Source organism: Schistocerca cancellata, chromosome 1, assembly GCF_023864275.1.
Source record: "Schistocerca cancellata isolate TAMUIC-IGC-003103 chromosome 1, iqSchCanc2.1, whole genome shotgun sequence".
In the NCBI taxonomy this organism is placed as follows: domain Eukaryota; kingdom Metazoa; phylum Arthropoda; class Insecta; order Orthoptera; family Acrididae; genus Schistocerca; species Schistocerca cancellata.
In genome coordinates, this window is record NC_064626.1 from 417192494 (window position 1) to 417207934 (window position 15441).

The window sequence follows — 15441 nt, forward strand, 5'->3', positions numbered from 1 at the left end:
AGACTTTAGAATGTCTCAAACTTAAGCAGCACAAAAGTATCGTGTTCCAGGGGTATACTTGCTACAAAATTAACAGATTCTCACCTGTTAGGATAACCAACAAAGTTATCACAGGAGACTGCAGAACAACTTGTGACATATTTAAAAACAGGCACTGCATTTGGTGATTGCACTAATGAAACATGAACTTCTGAATCTAGTTCAGTAATACTGCAAGTCAAGTGGTATGAAGACACGATGGTTACATGGATGGCCTGGTGAAGAATGGTGAAGGAGAGGGGAGCCTCTTTCCATGTGATTAAAAAGCGCCAACCCTTTTGTGGGACATAATTTTTTTTATGAACTACAGACATTATATGAGCAGTAATTTACAGTAGATCGCTTGAGCAATGAAAAGTACTTAATGACTGGAAAAAAGTGCAGGTCATTCCTGTTTTTATGAAACACCATAAGACAGATCCACACAATTATAGACCTATTTCGTTGACGTCAATCTGTTGTAGAATTATGGAACATGTTTTATGCTCAAGAATTATGACATTTTTGCAAAATGAACAGCTCCTATATAAAAATCAGCATGGATTCCACAAACAGAGATCATGCGAAACTCAGCTCGGGACTACTCAGGAGGATGCTGCTTGCCCTTATCATGGAGCGAAAAAACTGGCATTCTACAGATTGGAACGTGGAATGTCAGATCTCTTTAATCGGGCAGGAGGGGTTAGAAAATTTAAGAAGGGGAATGGATAGATTAAATTTAGATGTAGCGGGAATTAGTGAAATTCGGTGGCAGGAGGAACAGGACTTCTGGTCAGGTGAACACAGGGTTATACATACAAAATCAAATAGGGGTATAGAAACACAGATACACTACTATGAACAGCATAATAAACACATTACTGTAGCCAAGATAGACATGTAGACCATGCCTACCACAGTACTACGAGTACTTATGCCAACTAACTCCACAGATGGCAAATAGATTGAAGAAATATGTGATGTGATTCAAAAAACTACTCAGATAGTTACGGGAGATGAAAATTTAATAGTCATGGGGGACTGGAATTCGATAGTTGGAAAAGGACTGGGGGAAGGGATGAAAGAGGAAGGTGCATAGTAGAATTTTGCACAGAGGATAAATTATTCATAGCTAACACTTGCTTTAAGAATCGTGAAAGAAGGTTGTATATGTGGAAGAGGCCTGGAGAACACAGAAGATTTCAGATAGATTATATAATAGTAGGATAGAGATTTAGGGATCAGGTTTTAAATTGTAAGACATTTCCAGGGGCAGGTGTGGACTCAGACCACAATTTATTGGCTATGAACTGTAGGTTAAAATTGAAGAAACTACAAAAAGGTTGGAATTTAAAGAGACGGGACCTGGATAACCTGAAAGAAACAGAGGTTTTAGAGAGATTCAGAGGGAGCATTAGCGAACAATTAATAAGAACTGGAGAAAGTAATACAGTAGAAGAAGAAAGGATAACTTTGAAAGATGAAATAGGGCAGGAAGCAGAGGATCAAATAGGTAAAAAGACGAGGCTAGTAGAAATCCTTGGGTAACACAAGCGATATTGGATTTAATTGATGAAAGGAGAAAATATAAAAATTCAGTAAATGAAGCCGGCGAAAAGGAATACAAATGTCTCAAAAATGAGATTGACAGCACGGGCAAAATGGCTCAGTAGGAATGGCTGTAGGACAAGTGTAAGGATACACCACTAGAGATAAGATAGATGCCACCTACAGGAAAATTAAAGAGAACCACCCTGTATGAATATTAAGAGCTCAAATGGAAAACCAGTCCTAAGCAAAGAAGGGGAGGCAGAAAGGTGAATTAAATATGTAGAGGGTCTCTGTGTGAAGAATTTGACATAGCACTGAAAAACCTAAGCCAAAACAAGACCCCGGAAGTAGATAACATTCTGTTAGAGCTATTGATAGCCTTGGAGAGCCAGACATGACAAAACTCTTCCATCTGGTAGGCAAGATGTATGAGACAGGTGAAATACTGTCAGACTTCAAGAAGAATATAGTAATTCCAATTCCAAAGAAAGCAGGTGCTGACAGGTGTGAGAATTACCGAACATCAGTTTAGTAAGTCACAGATGCAAAATACTAACACATAGCCCTTACGCAATGGAAAAACTGGTAGAAACTGCCCTTGCGAAGATCGGATTGGATTCCAGAAAAGTTTAGGAACACCAAAGCAGTACCGACACTACAACTTTGCATAGAAGATAGGTTAAGGAAGGGCAAACCTATGTTTAGAGCATTTGTAGACCTAGAGAAAGCTTTTCACAATGCTGACTTGAATATTCTTTTTCAAATTCTAAAGGTGGCAGGGGAAAATACAGGTAAAACCAGAGGCAGTTATAAGGGTCGGAGGGCACAAAAGGGAAGCAGTTGTTGAGAAGAGAGAGACAAGATTGTAGCTTATCCTCGATGTTATTCAATCCATATATTGAGCAAGCAGTGGGGGGGAGTAGCAATTAAAGTCCAGGGAGGAGAAATAAAAACCTTGAGGTTTGCCAATGACATCGTAATTCTGTCAGAGACAGCAAAGGACTTGGAAGAGCAGTTGAAAGGAATGGACAGTATCTTGAAAGGAGGAGATAAGATGAACATCAACAAAAGTAGTCAAATTAAATCAGGTGATGTTTGAGGGAATTAGATTAGGAAATGAGACACTTAAAGCAGTAAATGAGTTTTACTGGAGTGAAGCCATGTCTGGCAGTAAAACATGAACGATAAACAGTTTAAACAAGAAGAGAATAAAGCTTTTGGCATGTTGCACTACAGAAGAATGCCAAAGATTAGATGCGTAGATGACATAACTAATGAGGAGGTACTGAATAGAATTGGGGAGAAGCGGAATTTGACTAGAAGAAGTGATCAGTTGGTAGGACACGTTCTGAGGCATCAAGTCTTCTACGGTACAGGAGTTGTTAAGGAGAAACATCTTCAGTTTACTTTTGAAAACACTTATGCTATCTCTTACAAATTTTATTTTATTTTTGTGAGTAGATCGTAAAAGTTTTATAGCTGCATATTTAATTTCCTCCTGTGCCCAAGTTAGAATCATTAAGGGATAACACAGAACATTTTTTCTTTCACTATGGTACTTGTGAAAATCCCCGTTACTCTCAAACTTATGTTAAGTGGTCATAAATTTCTTAAATGACTGAACATAATGCAAGGCTATAGTAAATATTCCCAGCTGCTTAAAGATATGCCTGTGTAGTCTAAGTGATGACACTTTCACTAAACCAATGATAGGTGAGAACAGATGTTAACGATTTTTAACGCCGAAACAGAAACCATTCTCTTCTTTGCTGGTTTCACAAATTTTGTTTTTTCCTGAATGTGTCACAAATTACAAGGCCATGATTTGCTTGAGAGTTGACGAAGCCAAGGAAAATGTAAGCTAACAAACCTAGTGACAAATTAACCTGTTGCTCAGTCTGAGGTTTAGTTTAGGCTGGAATGTGACAGGCTGTGAGTTGGTAAAGTCAAAGAACTTAAAGAGTAAAGAAAAAAATACCTGGTGGAGGTGACAAATCAATATGTAGCTTAAGTCCAAGGTTTAAGTTGAGTTGTAATTAGACAGTTGGGTTGGAGGCGTCGAAGACAAAGAATTTGAAATTTTAATTGCATTTTTGTGATGACAGACTGGTCTGAAGCTTAGCCCAAGGCCAGAGTAACAATTTTAGTTGCAAAAATTAAATTAACATATATTGATTTATTCTGAAAATACCACAAATGATGAGGTTGTGGTTAGGTTCAGACCTAATAGCACAGCTTAAATTAAATTAATAATCTTGGTGGTCAAATAATTGTTTATTTCTTCTGAGTGTGTTACAATTTAGGATGTTGTGATGTACTGACATCAGATGTTATTACCTTCTGTCAAAACACATTGTCTGTCCAGTGCTCTCCCATTGGGTGTGTATAACCGGCAGCTGTCACAACCTCTTTCCTTCCCAACATATCTCATGGCGAGCACTGACAACACTGCTGCACGAAACACAAAAATATGACACTAGTCTTGGTCTACACATGCACGCGCATATGCGCATGCGCACTCACATCCAAATTGTTTATTCCTCACAATGTAAAGTTTCAAAAATGAATTAATTCTGGAAACAATCCATCAGGCTGTGGCTCAGTCATGTATCAGCAATACCCTCATTTCCAGGAGCGGTAGTCCCCCAAAGCATGCAGGAGAACAACTAAGTCTGGAAGACAGGAGATGAAGTACTGACAGAAGTAAAGCTGTTAGAGCAGGTCATGAGACGCGCTTAGGCAGCTCGTCAATAGAGCACTTGCCCACAAAAGGCAAAGGTCCTAGATTCGAGTCCCAATCCAGTACACAGTTTTACTCTACCAGGAAGTTTCAACATAAAAAATCATTTTGAGACTTGAGGTATGGAGTCTAGGTAACTATCACAAATATGACAAAATTGTTGATTAGAACAGACAACGAGGCGAGAGGGGAGGAGCGGAAAAAGCATAAATTTCACACTCGACAATTCTGCCAATAGCACTGTTTTGCAGTGACAATAAACATACAATTATTAAATAAATACACATGCATAACAGAAGATTTCAAACAGGAAAGTGCCCTCCCCTCCCCACACACGAGTCACAGTGGTACATCAATTCCTATCAATGTTATCACTAATGTGGTTCAAAAGTAGAAGTACCATACCCACCCTAAGTCCAAAAAACTTTAGCAGTGATGATAAGACTAATTTAAATACAAAATAATAATTGTAGGTACGGACTGGTATGTAAGTTAGCTCAAAGTCCGTGTTAGTTGTCGGAAACATTTGTTTCAAGTTAAGTGCTTGTCAGTGACACAACATATAACTTTTGGAACCACTTCTAATTTCAGTATGAAGCTGTCATAGTCAGTACTAACTCTGTGTCAACACTATAGCTAAAACTGTAAGATAAATTCATGAGCATTGTATTGCGTTACCAACAAAACTCTGGCATCTATTTTGGTGCATATTCTGCCCATGTATCATACTACAAGTAACCTACAAAAATGTTCAATGGATGGGTGGCTGGATGGGTGGAGGGTGTTGGGGAGGGGGCTGTCAGTATGTAACACTTACAATCACCACCGCTTGAGTTATGTAACTGTGTCAATCTTACACAGCAAATAACGGCCTAATAATGTTCATTAGCACTGTAATACAATAATATTTCACACCGTCATGTCATGCCCTTGTTTCAAACTTAAATAAAAATTACACCTTTGATCCCTCCTCCCATCCTAGGCAACACACTATGGAATCCATGGATTACATCTAATGTGGTGTAAAGGCTCGTTCACAAAACTAATAAATACACAAAACAAATCTGTCAAAAAATTATATAGTGGAACACACTTGCAGTTTTTATAGTTTACGTATAATGCATGTCCATTATCTAATGTAGCCTACATTTTCTGAATTTACCTTGCACTTTTCGTTCTTGTGATGAAAAGAGTGTTAAATATGGCACAGACAAACATCAGGCTATGTCAGAGATGCTATAACCTTTCTTCGGCTTTAACATCATTGGTTTTGCAAACCCCCAACCTACTTATCACTTTTAACCTTACCTCGATCTCAGCCTACACTACGTATTAGTCTGACACTACAACCAAGATTTCTGAGGAGGGGTATGTTTCCAATATCACACTAACTGCAAACCTTTCATAAGCTGTTGGCTTACCTGAAGCGTGGCAATCCCAAAGAAGGTGCATGGGCACTAACAGGTGGCGATGGTGGAGGAGGAGTACAGTTTGTGCGTTCTAGCCATGCTGGAGGCTGGGTGATTCCTCTTGAAGCAAAAGGCTGCGTGGGAGGTTGCAAAGGTGCCACATTTTCCTGGCTTGGAGTCCTGTAGAAGACTTGACTAGGTGTTAAACGATCAGGTGTTAAAGAGCGTGAAAAACGTTCTACTTCCTCAGGTCTCAGGCGACCACGTCCTTTTGTGTGAGGTAATGTGTGAGACCAATACTGCTGAGAAGAACAAGGAGGCACTGTAGCATGTTCCTGCTGTGGCTGTGGGTGGGTGTATGTGGCAGCGACTGATCCATAAGATGTTCCACCATTTTCAGCAGATCTCAGTTTCTGAAACCTAGGAGGCAGATTTCCACCTTCAAAATGAGGCCTATCCTTACTGCCCCGTCGTCCTGAAGGAGGTTTCCTGTCGCCCCAACGAGAAGCCGGGGGTTCTGAAGTCTGTCGTAGCTCACGATTTGCAGCTCTCCAATCACATTGTGGAGCAGGGCGTTGACCAACACGCCGACCGTTTTCAAATTTGCCATTCCGTCTGATACTGTCTCTGCGGCCATAAGCACTATCACGCTCCCAACTATCACATGTTGCATCACTAAACCGATCACGCTGTTGAAGTTCATTATCCCAGTTTTCTTCTTTTGTGCTATTAGAAACAATTCTGTCATTCATATCCACAGGAGACTTGTTGGATAAATCTCTCTCTGCATATGCTTGGGCTAATGGCTTTGGCACATAAATTGCTTGTTCTGGTTTCTTCAGTTTCCTTTTTGCTTCTCCACCCAAGGTTTTTGGATCTGAGGATGAGGAATGATCCAAACTGTTTCTCCTGGATCTATTACCTGATTGATTTTGAGATATATTAAGATTACCAATTCTTTCAGTAATTTTATTTAAGTCTCTAGGATTTCTAACAGAATTTATGTGGTCACTACGGTCACTGCTTGGCTTGAAAGATTTATCCAACTGTTCCTGTGAAGAAGAAAAACTAAGTCTTCTAGAATCATACTTCATGTTGTCGTAAGCGTTTGAAAGATGCAGATTTTCTGTGGAAGACTTTATCTTGTGGTTGTCGTCAGCACCCAGCAAATCATCTTCACCCTGTCCAGTTTTCCGAAGCGGACCACTTCCTGGACGGTAGATCTCTACTTGTGGTTTTCCCCTCCGTCCAGTTTTTGTGTCCTCCTTGTACCTCATATCATGTAACTCATCTAAAACAAAAGTTTCTTTAATGTAGTGTGAGCAGAATATATATGAACTGAATAAAATAAAAACCGACTATGTAAGTAAAGTTAATTGTATTAATGACATAAAATAGATCAAACTTTAAAATTTATAAGGTGTTACATTATTATTGAGATTATCTCAAAGTTGTATCACCAATGATGCTCTATTCTCATGTGACATCTTAAATATATACATGTAACTCAATCATTTCAATGTACTTTGTTGTACAAACAAATAATCTAATAATAATGAAAATAAATTTCATCACAAAATTGTTCTCGACTTGGGGGGAGGGGGGGGGGGGGTGTTTACAGGTATATGAACCTCATCTAAGTTTATGTGCATCAACCTGTTCAATGGAGGTTGTATACTATCAAACATCTGTTCGAAAGGAATTGACAGCGCCCTATCGAAGAACAAGAACACAATTAATAGTGTATGACTTCAATGGATACAAATTAAAAATGTAGTTCCACTTTACAGATGCAACTGTGGCGCACTATTATACACACACATCTATTACAATTCAAGAAAAGAATAAGAATTACTATCTTGAATACAGGTTTATCTTTAACTGAAATTTGCTGTACACATTTGTAATTGTTTGGTATGAGTGATACAAAATTTCGTCAGCCTTAAGATGCATATGTTTCGTTTTGTTTGGTTATGCAACTTTTACTAGAGATTAGTCGCGTGATGCGATACATGTGAAAGTGGCTGCAGATATTAACTTCACGCTGCTAATATAACACTATTCCTTTCGGACCCCTACAGAATACATGCATGTAAACCATTTCTTTCAATCACTTGAAAATCAAGTTGCACGTGTTCCACCACATTTAAAGCTCAAATGAGTAAAACACAGTACATGGTGGTTTGGGATGCGCAACTATCCAAGTATAAATGAGAATTAACAACAACCACCGTACGACATAACCAAACATTCTCAATTGCATGGATATTGTCGTGTACAGCTCTCTCATCTAAGATATGTATCAAGGGAAGCATTGAGAAAGACGATTTGGTTACGCAAAAAAGTGTTAACTATTCAAATCGCAGTTGATGCAGCCCAGCGACTGATTAGTTTTCCTATGTTTTCATACCCAAATCCGTCATACACAATAACGAATTGCAATGATCTGATCGTCACTGATACACAAACGCTTAAATTTCAACTAATCGTTTACTATTGTTACAACTGTTATAAACAACAACACAGTTCTACAAATTTACTTACCTTGCGAAGCATTTTCCCATTTATTGCGTCCTTTGTCGATATTCGCCATGATGCTTTACTTGCCATAACCAAGAGTATAGCCTGCCAAGCGCAGAGCACTATCGATAGTCGAAAATACGCAGAACCATGGTGATTGCCAATCAACTAAGTGGAGAGTGTTTTCGTTTCGACTGTGAAATTCCCTACCGGGAATTCAAATTTTTCGTACAGAGCGCCAATTTATTGACAGATCGAAGTTATGAAACACCATGGTTACTTCATCACGTAGCTGAAATGCATTTGATTTTAAGGCAGGCTGATATCACAACAACAGTAATTCATTGACTGGCGCCTCTGAATGTCTTGTAAAAGCGGAGATGTAAATAGTGGGCGGTTCACCCATTCCGCAATGAAACTGAATTAGCGCAATCTAAATGTTCGTTGCAAAATTTTTATTCGTGGTCGATATATGTAAGCGTTATACCTTCTTTCCTGATACACAGGTTGCGAGACTACCGACTACATTATATCAATGAATAAATTGTAACTCGTAAACTTAAATTATTGTTTTCTAAAATATAATGGATTTTACTAGAAAACAAGTATTTGCCCCTGGAAGGACATTTTCCTCAATCCGTTCGACTTACAGAACCCAGCCAGAACCAGAACCAGCTGTTGATGGAGAGATAGTGATCTCTCACACGATGTAAGTAACAATTATAGGACAGATCTTACGGCCCAACTAATATGAATGATAGCTTGAACAATTTCTTCTCTTTACAGGCAACTCAAAAAAGAGTTGTTGTGTGTAAAGTACACACCAGCATCTGAATATATAGCTGCTGGATTTAATGATGGTCAGATAGGCATTTTTAGCTCACACCAAGGGAAGAAATATTTCCTCACAGATGATGATATAAGACAATCTGGTTCCCCAATTACAGATCTTAAACACCGACTTTATCAAGACACAGGAAATAGAAGAACAATCACTGCCACTTGTAAGAATCAAACAGTATGTTACAAGTAATGGTAAAAAAATCTGTTTTCAACGAACAATTTGTAAAGCTAATATTTGAAGTCAGCAAGATAGTCTGGGGAACATATAATAACTATGAACCCATCATATTGTTTGGTATATACATCCAGTTAAAATGAGATATTTATAAGAGTTGTTAGTGTTACAGGAAGTATTGCATTTTGATAATTTTGTAAAGGACATTCTTCAGAAACTGAAACGCGTCACTGTTATCATCTATGAGACAAGCAAGACTTAGGTTTTAAATTGACTCAAGTTCCATTGCTTTACACTTGTAGAATGTAAGTAATAAGTACAAAAAGAACATTTTGGCCAAGTTGCTAATACTATTTGTGTCAACAATTCATAGATGTAGATGGACGTGTTAAATGTTGGGACTACAACAAGAACGATTGCATTTACACAATTCCAGAGCACAGAATTACACTTGGCCTAGCATATCATCACAGTAAACCAAAATTTGTTACTGTTGGTGATGATGCAAAAGTATTTTTATATGATGAAGAAACAAAAAAACAAGAAATGTTTTTCCAGGCCAGGTTAGTACATCAGAAATTTCTGTGAATGTTTTTAATGAAAAGTTGGATTTTTTGCTGTAAAAATTATGTATACAAATTAATGTAAAGCCAAGAAAGCAGTGTGCTTGTTTATAGTTGTATGTGGCAATAGTTATGTTACTATTATTTTATTTAAAAGCATTTCCCCAAATATTAGGCACAAACATTGTTAAGTATCTCTATTTGTAATCACACATTGTAGCAATGGAAAATCAGAAAACATTTCTTTATTATCCATTCAGTCATAGGTTTTCTCAGAATCTTTCTGGATATAGAACAAGTAAAGAAGCACACAACTAAAGCAACTCTAATAATCATATCCAAATGCTACATCAATTATTATTAGTAGTAGTTGACTTGCTTTATTTTGTTTGTAGTTAAATAGATCATTACCGTAATTGGGACACACAAACTCCTCTGCTACAAAGAAATATAATTATGCCAGCTCAGACAAACAATATAGAATCAGCGAAGTGTAATTTATCAAGTATCAGTACTCTTATCTTGTTCTTCCTTTTTTTATGATCATTCTGAATATGGACCATGCATCTTAAAAACTACACCACCTCCTTTAAATTTCTGGGAAAACAAATCCGTTGCTGAATATGGATAGGGTCTAATGTCTTGCCAACATCATGTTTGTTACACTTGGAGCAGTAACTCTGTTGAAGAGTTAATGAGCGAGAACAAAGTGCAGCTTTGTTGGTATAGGAATAGTTCAACCCTATATGACATTACAGTTCAAAAAGATCGGCAATTTTTTCCTGCGTGCTCCAAAGAGATTGATCAGTGAGAGAATACGGAACAAAATATGTCTAATGAACTTGTGTCCAGAAATGCGGGGTTTACATGCTAGAGACCATTGGTTCAGTCATACTATGTTTCAGAGACTGTAGTCTAATATTCGCTGTGTTAGACCACAGTTACAGTATGCATGGTTCCCTCCTAGAGGGTGGTACTGTTCCTTATAAGTCCTGCCCTAGCGCGCTCTCCGCTGTTGTAATTGGTAAAGTTGTGTCCAATTCACTTCTCTTGCTGACACTCAGTTTGTAGTGGATGCAATACAGCACTGCACACAATGGTTCTATATTTTAATTGAGAGCTTGCCGACATGATGTTTACTTACAGAAAGGCAAATGGCAATGAGTGACAGGCAGCATGGTTGTATCAGGAGACCTATCCCCGCTGAGAATAACCACAGCGTTCAATATTTGCAACAGTGTTTCACTGTTTGTCTGAGACAGGATCGTTTCAGGAAGCAGGAACTCATGAAAGATGTACCCAAAATGTTTGGACACCAGACTTGGAGGAAAATGTGATTCATCTACATCTATGTGATTACTCTGCTATTCACAATAAAGTACCTGGCAGAGGGTTCAATGAACCACCTTCAAGCTGTCTCTCTACCATTCCACTCTCGAACGGTGCACTGGAAAAATGAGCACTTAAATTTTTCTGTGCAAGCCCTGATTTCTCTTATTTTATCATGATGATCATTTCTACCTATGTAGGTGGGTGCCAACAGAATGTTTTCGCAATCAGATGAGAAAACTGGTGATTGAAATTTCATGAGAAGATCCCATCACAACGAAAAACATATTTGTTTTAATGATTGCCACTCCAATTCACTTGTTCCGCCAGTGCACCAACACTCCAGAACAGGGCAGACAAGCACAGTGAAGGCAGTCTCGTTAGTAGACCTGTTGCACCTTCTAAGTGTTCTGCCAATGAATTGCAGTCTTTGGTTTGCTCTACCCACAGCATTATCTATTGATCATTCCAATTTGAGTTATTTGTAATTGTAATCCCTAAGTATTTAGCTGAATTTACAGCCTTAAGATTTGTGTGACGTATTGCGTAATCGATCAATACTGTGGAAGGCGACTGCCATATCAGTACCAGGCAGTTGGCCCGCCAGTACAAGGTAAGTCAGACAACCATGTGGAACATTCACCGCGACAATCATTACAACCCTTATCACTTAAAGCGTGTGTAGGACTTGCTAGCAACAGACTATCCACATCACGAACAGTTTTGTCACCAGTTCCTTCACCAGGCAACCACAATTCCAGGATTTGTGTCATCCATCCTATTCACAGATGAGACAACCTTTACATGGAGTGGTATCTTTAACTTTCATAACAGTCTTCTGTGGGATAGTATGGGGAAACCCCATGGCATAGTGACTGCAAATCATCAGCATCAGTGCCATTGGAATGTGTGGGCCAGGAGAATTGGTGACCATATCTTGAGACCAGTCTTCCTTCCATGTCACCTAAGAGGCTGGAACTATCAGCATTTCTTGTGGGTGACTTTGCCTCCCCTGCTGGAAAAAGTGCCATTGATGATTCGAATGGTTATGTGGCTGCTGCATGATGGTGCTCCAGCCGACTTCACCATTAACATCTGGATGCATCTCAATTGTGACTTCCCTGGTCGAGGGATTGGACGAGGAGGTCCAGTTTCATGGCCTGCTCATTCACTGGATCTCAACCCATGAAATTTCTGGTTATGGGGCCATACCAAAAGTATTGTTTATGCAGAGCCCCTTCCAGATGTGGAGACACTGGAGCAGCATATTCATGCAGCCTCTGACACTGTTCAGAAGCAGCCTGGATGATGTGAATGTGTGTGAGAGAACACGCTACAGCATGTACAGGCTTGTGTTGAGGCACATGGAAACCATTTTCAACACATACTGTAACTGTGGCTGCATGGCATAGTGTGTATTAGACCACAATCTCTATAAAGAAGCATGATTGAATAAATTTCTCTAGCATGGAAACCATGCATTTCCAGACATGAGTTCGTTAGGCCTTTTTTGTCCTGTATCCTCTCATTGATCAACCCCTAGAGTGTGTACACGGTGGAAAAAAATCAACCTGTATAAGCAGGTGCATGAATGTAGATTAGATTTGTACCTCATTATCCCTAATAAAAATTCACAGTTTTGATCAGTGTTACATATTGTTCTGCAGTGGTCTGTACTTGTATGTCACAATAAATTGTATTCTGGAGAATTTCTTTGGGAAATAGACTGATGACGTACACTCCAGTATTCTCTATTATTGTTACACTGTTGTAGTGCTTCTACTGGTCTTGTTTTATGCAACTGTTTGCTTCTTCATACTTTAGCAAGCATTTTGACCCACATAATGATGTATCAAACTATAAAATCATGAGACAGAATTGTTGGCCAATCCTTACTTAAAGGAAATGAAATTTTTATTGCTGCCAACAGATACTTATATAAAAGTAGATTTTGGAACTATTAGTTCCTTCCTTGGGGAAGAAAAGAGGTGGATATAATGGGAAAGATCAAAAAGGAAGGAAAAGTCTCACAGATCTCAATGAGAGGGGATCTTCTCATCCTGGAGTCTGAGTAACCTGTCCTTCCTTCTTAAGCTCCCCAGTCTATCCCTCCCGAGGAAGAAACTAATTGTTCCAAAAGCTATGGCAGTTTTGTGTAGTTTTATATATGTGTCTATCAGCAATTGCCCAGTAATTTTGTCCCATAATTTTACAGTTCCCTCAAATTGAAATTTGTTTTTGGTACCATGGAACAGTACTTAGATACTGTCTTCCAAAATGTAGTAATTTATTTGAGACTGACACTATTAATAAAGGAGTTTGGGAAGACTTGTGGGGGAGGAGGGTTAACAGTTGTGAACAAAAGCAAGGCTCTGGTTTTGATTCCTAGTCCACTACATAGTTTTAATCTGCAAAGAAGCTTCGTTATCAATACTTTGCAATTTTATGTCTCTGCCATGAAGAAAATTTTATACTATCTACAGCAGAAATATTTACAGTCAACATTTTTGCCTATCAAATAGTGATAATGAGTCTTGATCTCTCTAGAATAAAACTATTTAATTTCCATATCATGATGAAAACTGCACGGTATACATGGAATAGTACAAACAAATGCTGTGATTAACATTCACTGTAGCAGCTAAAATTACAGACAATTTTTAACTAACATCTATCTATTTTTACAGTGAGTCACCTATCTACATGGATGGACATACTTCACGAATATTTGCTGCCCGCTTCCATCCTCAGCTAAACTACGAGTTTATAACTGGAGGATGGGACAGTACAGTTCAGTTCTGGGATATGCGACAGCCACATTCTATCCGATACCTTTTTGGAGCACATGTTTGCGGTGATGGACTTGATATTAGTATAGATGGAAATGAAGTGAGCCAATACTAAGTTTGATTTTGAATACTAGTAATATTGATAGCACAAGAAAATCAAAACTTGACTGCAGGTGTGCAGAGCATTGGCAGAAGTAAAAGAACACACAATGTTTTAATCTTAGAGGCATTAACCCATCACATCGAGGAAAGATCAAAAATTAGAAATTGTGAAGCAGACATGCAAACACTGCCACCAGTTTCATGTGCAGATGGAGAAATTATGAAATCAAATTAACACATCTTATTTTAAAAAATCTTCATATATCTTCACTGCACAACATGGGAGAGAACAATGTGTTTGTTTATGAACAGGTTTCTCTGTGTACCAACACTGAAGCATAGAGGTCAGGAGAAAGTGTTTGGTGAAGAAGCCAGTAATCAAGAGCACCTAGCCTACAGAATAAACAAGCTTACCGAATTCCATACTGCTAAATCCATTGGTGAAGCAAACCAGTCCCTGCACCTTTTTAGATTTATTTCTCTCCTCGTTTGATGAATGATTCCCTTGGCTCTGACAGATAGCACCTACAAATTCTGTAATATACTTCCTATCATTGCTCATCTAAGAGTACTCTCTTTTGTGCTGCTTTTTTAATATTTTGTAACCTTTGTACAAACACTTGATTTACTCAGTGTAATGGGAACGGTGATATCTGTTATAAACTCAACATGTTAATTGTGAAAAACAGTTTTTAGCAGTTTGGATTATAATTCCTGATGGATTGAAATACATTTTTACACATAACAAATTGGTTTTGATCAAATTGTGTCCAGTTGGAACATCTGGGTTTTTACAACCTTTGTGATTTTTGTTACATGGGAATTAAGCCTTGGTCTAATATGTGTTACTGTTATAACATTTTGTCTCCCCATGCTGAACACACCATCAAAGGTTGATAAAGATGAAATTAATAGTTTTATTGTATGATAATTTGTTTTGTCTTTATTTCCCCCCACCCCCATGGTTTTTTTCCATAGTAGACCATCCGACAACTAACTGGATGCCTATTTTAAGTCTTCTAAAACATATTTGTTCAAAGCAGTCATTACAATGTCTGACATCTTAGAAATTTTTGCAATCATGCTGGCATATTTATATTGATTAGTAGTTAAAGAAAATCTATGTTTTATTAGTAATGTTTGAAATATGGAATACCAAACAATTGATAAATAATTCTTGCTGTATGATTCTCAATGTATCTTCTAGATATTGACATGTTGCTGGCAGAAAGAAAATCCTTTGCAACTGTGGGATTACACTTCCGGAAAGTTAATCACCAACAGCCAACCGGACTTGCAAAATGCAATGGTAAAATATTACCTGCTAAATTAAATTGTTGCTACAATTCACAGCTATAAGAATGTATTTCCTTCACCTATATGAATATAGAAAATGTTAGCA

General features: G+C 38.1%; 2 protein-coding genes across 2 annotated transcripts in view; one reads left to right on the forward strand and one right to left on the reverse strand.

The window, feature by feature from the left end:
- The window catches only part of LOC126175843 (telomerase-binding protein EST1A), a 328328-nt gene extending 320002 nt beyond the window's left edge, over positions 1-8326 (reverse strand). The window contains exons 1-2 of the mRNA XM_049922850.1: positions 8263-8326; positions 5731-7009 (exon numbers count right to left, since the gene is read on the reverse strand). Coding sequence (XP_049778807.1) covers positions 5731-7009; positions 8263-8311 — 1328 coding nt within the window. The 5' untranslated portion in view covers positions 8312-8326. The remainder of the gene's footprint in view (positions 1-5730; positions 7010-8262) is intronic.
- A 97-nt stretch (positions 8327-8423) lies between these two features.
- On the forward strand, positions 8424-14683 carry LOC126175851 (uncharacterized). The gene is made up of 4 exons (XM_049922861.1): positions 8424-8947; positions 9025-9242; positions 9630-9819; positions 13836-14683. The coding sequence occupies exons 1-4, from the start codon at positions 8823-8825 to the stop codon at positions 14050-14052; spliced, it is 750 nt and encodes a 249-aa protein (XP_049778818.1). The 5' UTR covers positions 8424-8822; the 3' UTR covers positions 14053-14683.
- The last annotated feature ends 758 nt before the right edge of the window (positions 14684-15441 follow it).

Excerpts from the sequence above, each read along its gene's own strand:
- LOC126175851 (XM_049922861.1), top strand. The coding sequence starts at position 8,823 with ATGGATTTTACTAGAAAACAAGTATTTGCCCCTGGAAGGACATTTTCC. Across the intron at positions 8,948-9,024 it reads ATAGTGATCTCTCACACGAT|GCAACTCAAAAAAGAGTTGT; the intron begins GTAAGTAACAAT and ends TTCTCTTTACAG. Across the intron at positions 9,820-13,835 it reads GAAATGTTTTTCCAGGCCAG|TGAGTCACCTATCTACATGG; the intron begins GTTAGTACATCA and ends CTATTTTTACAG.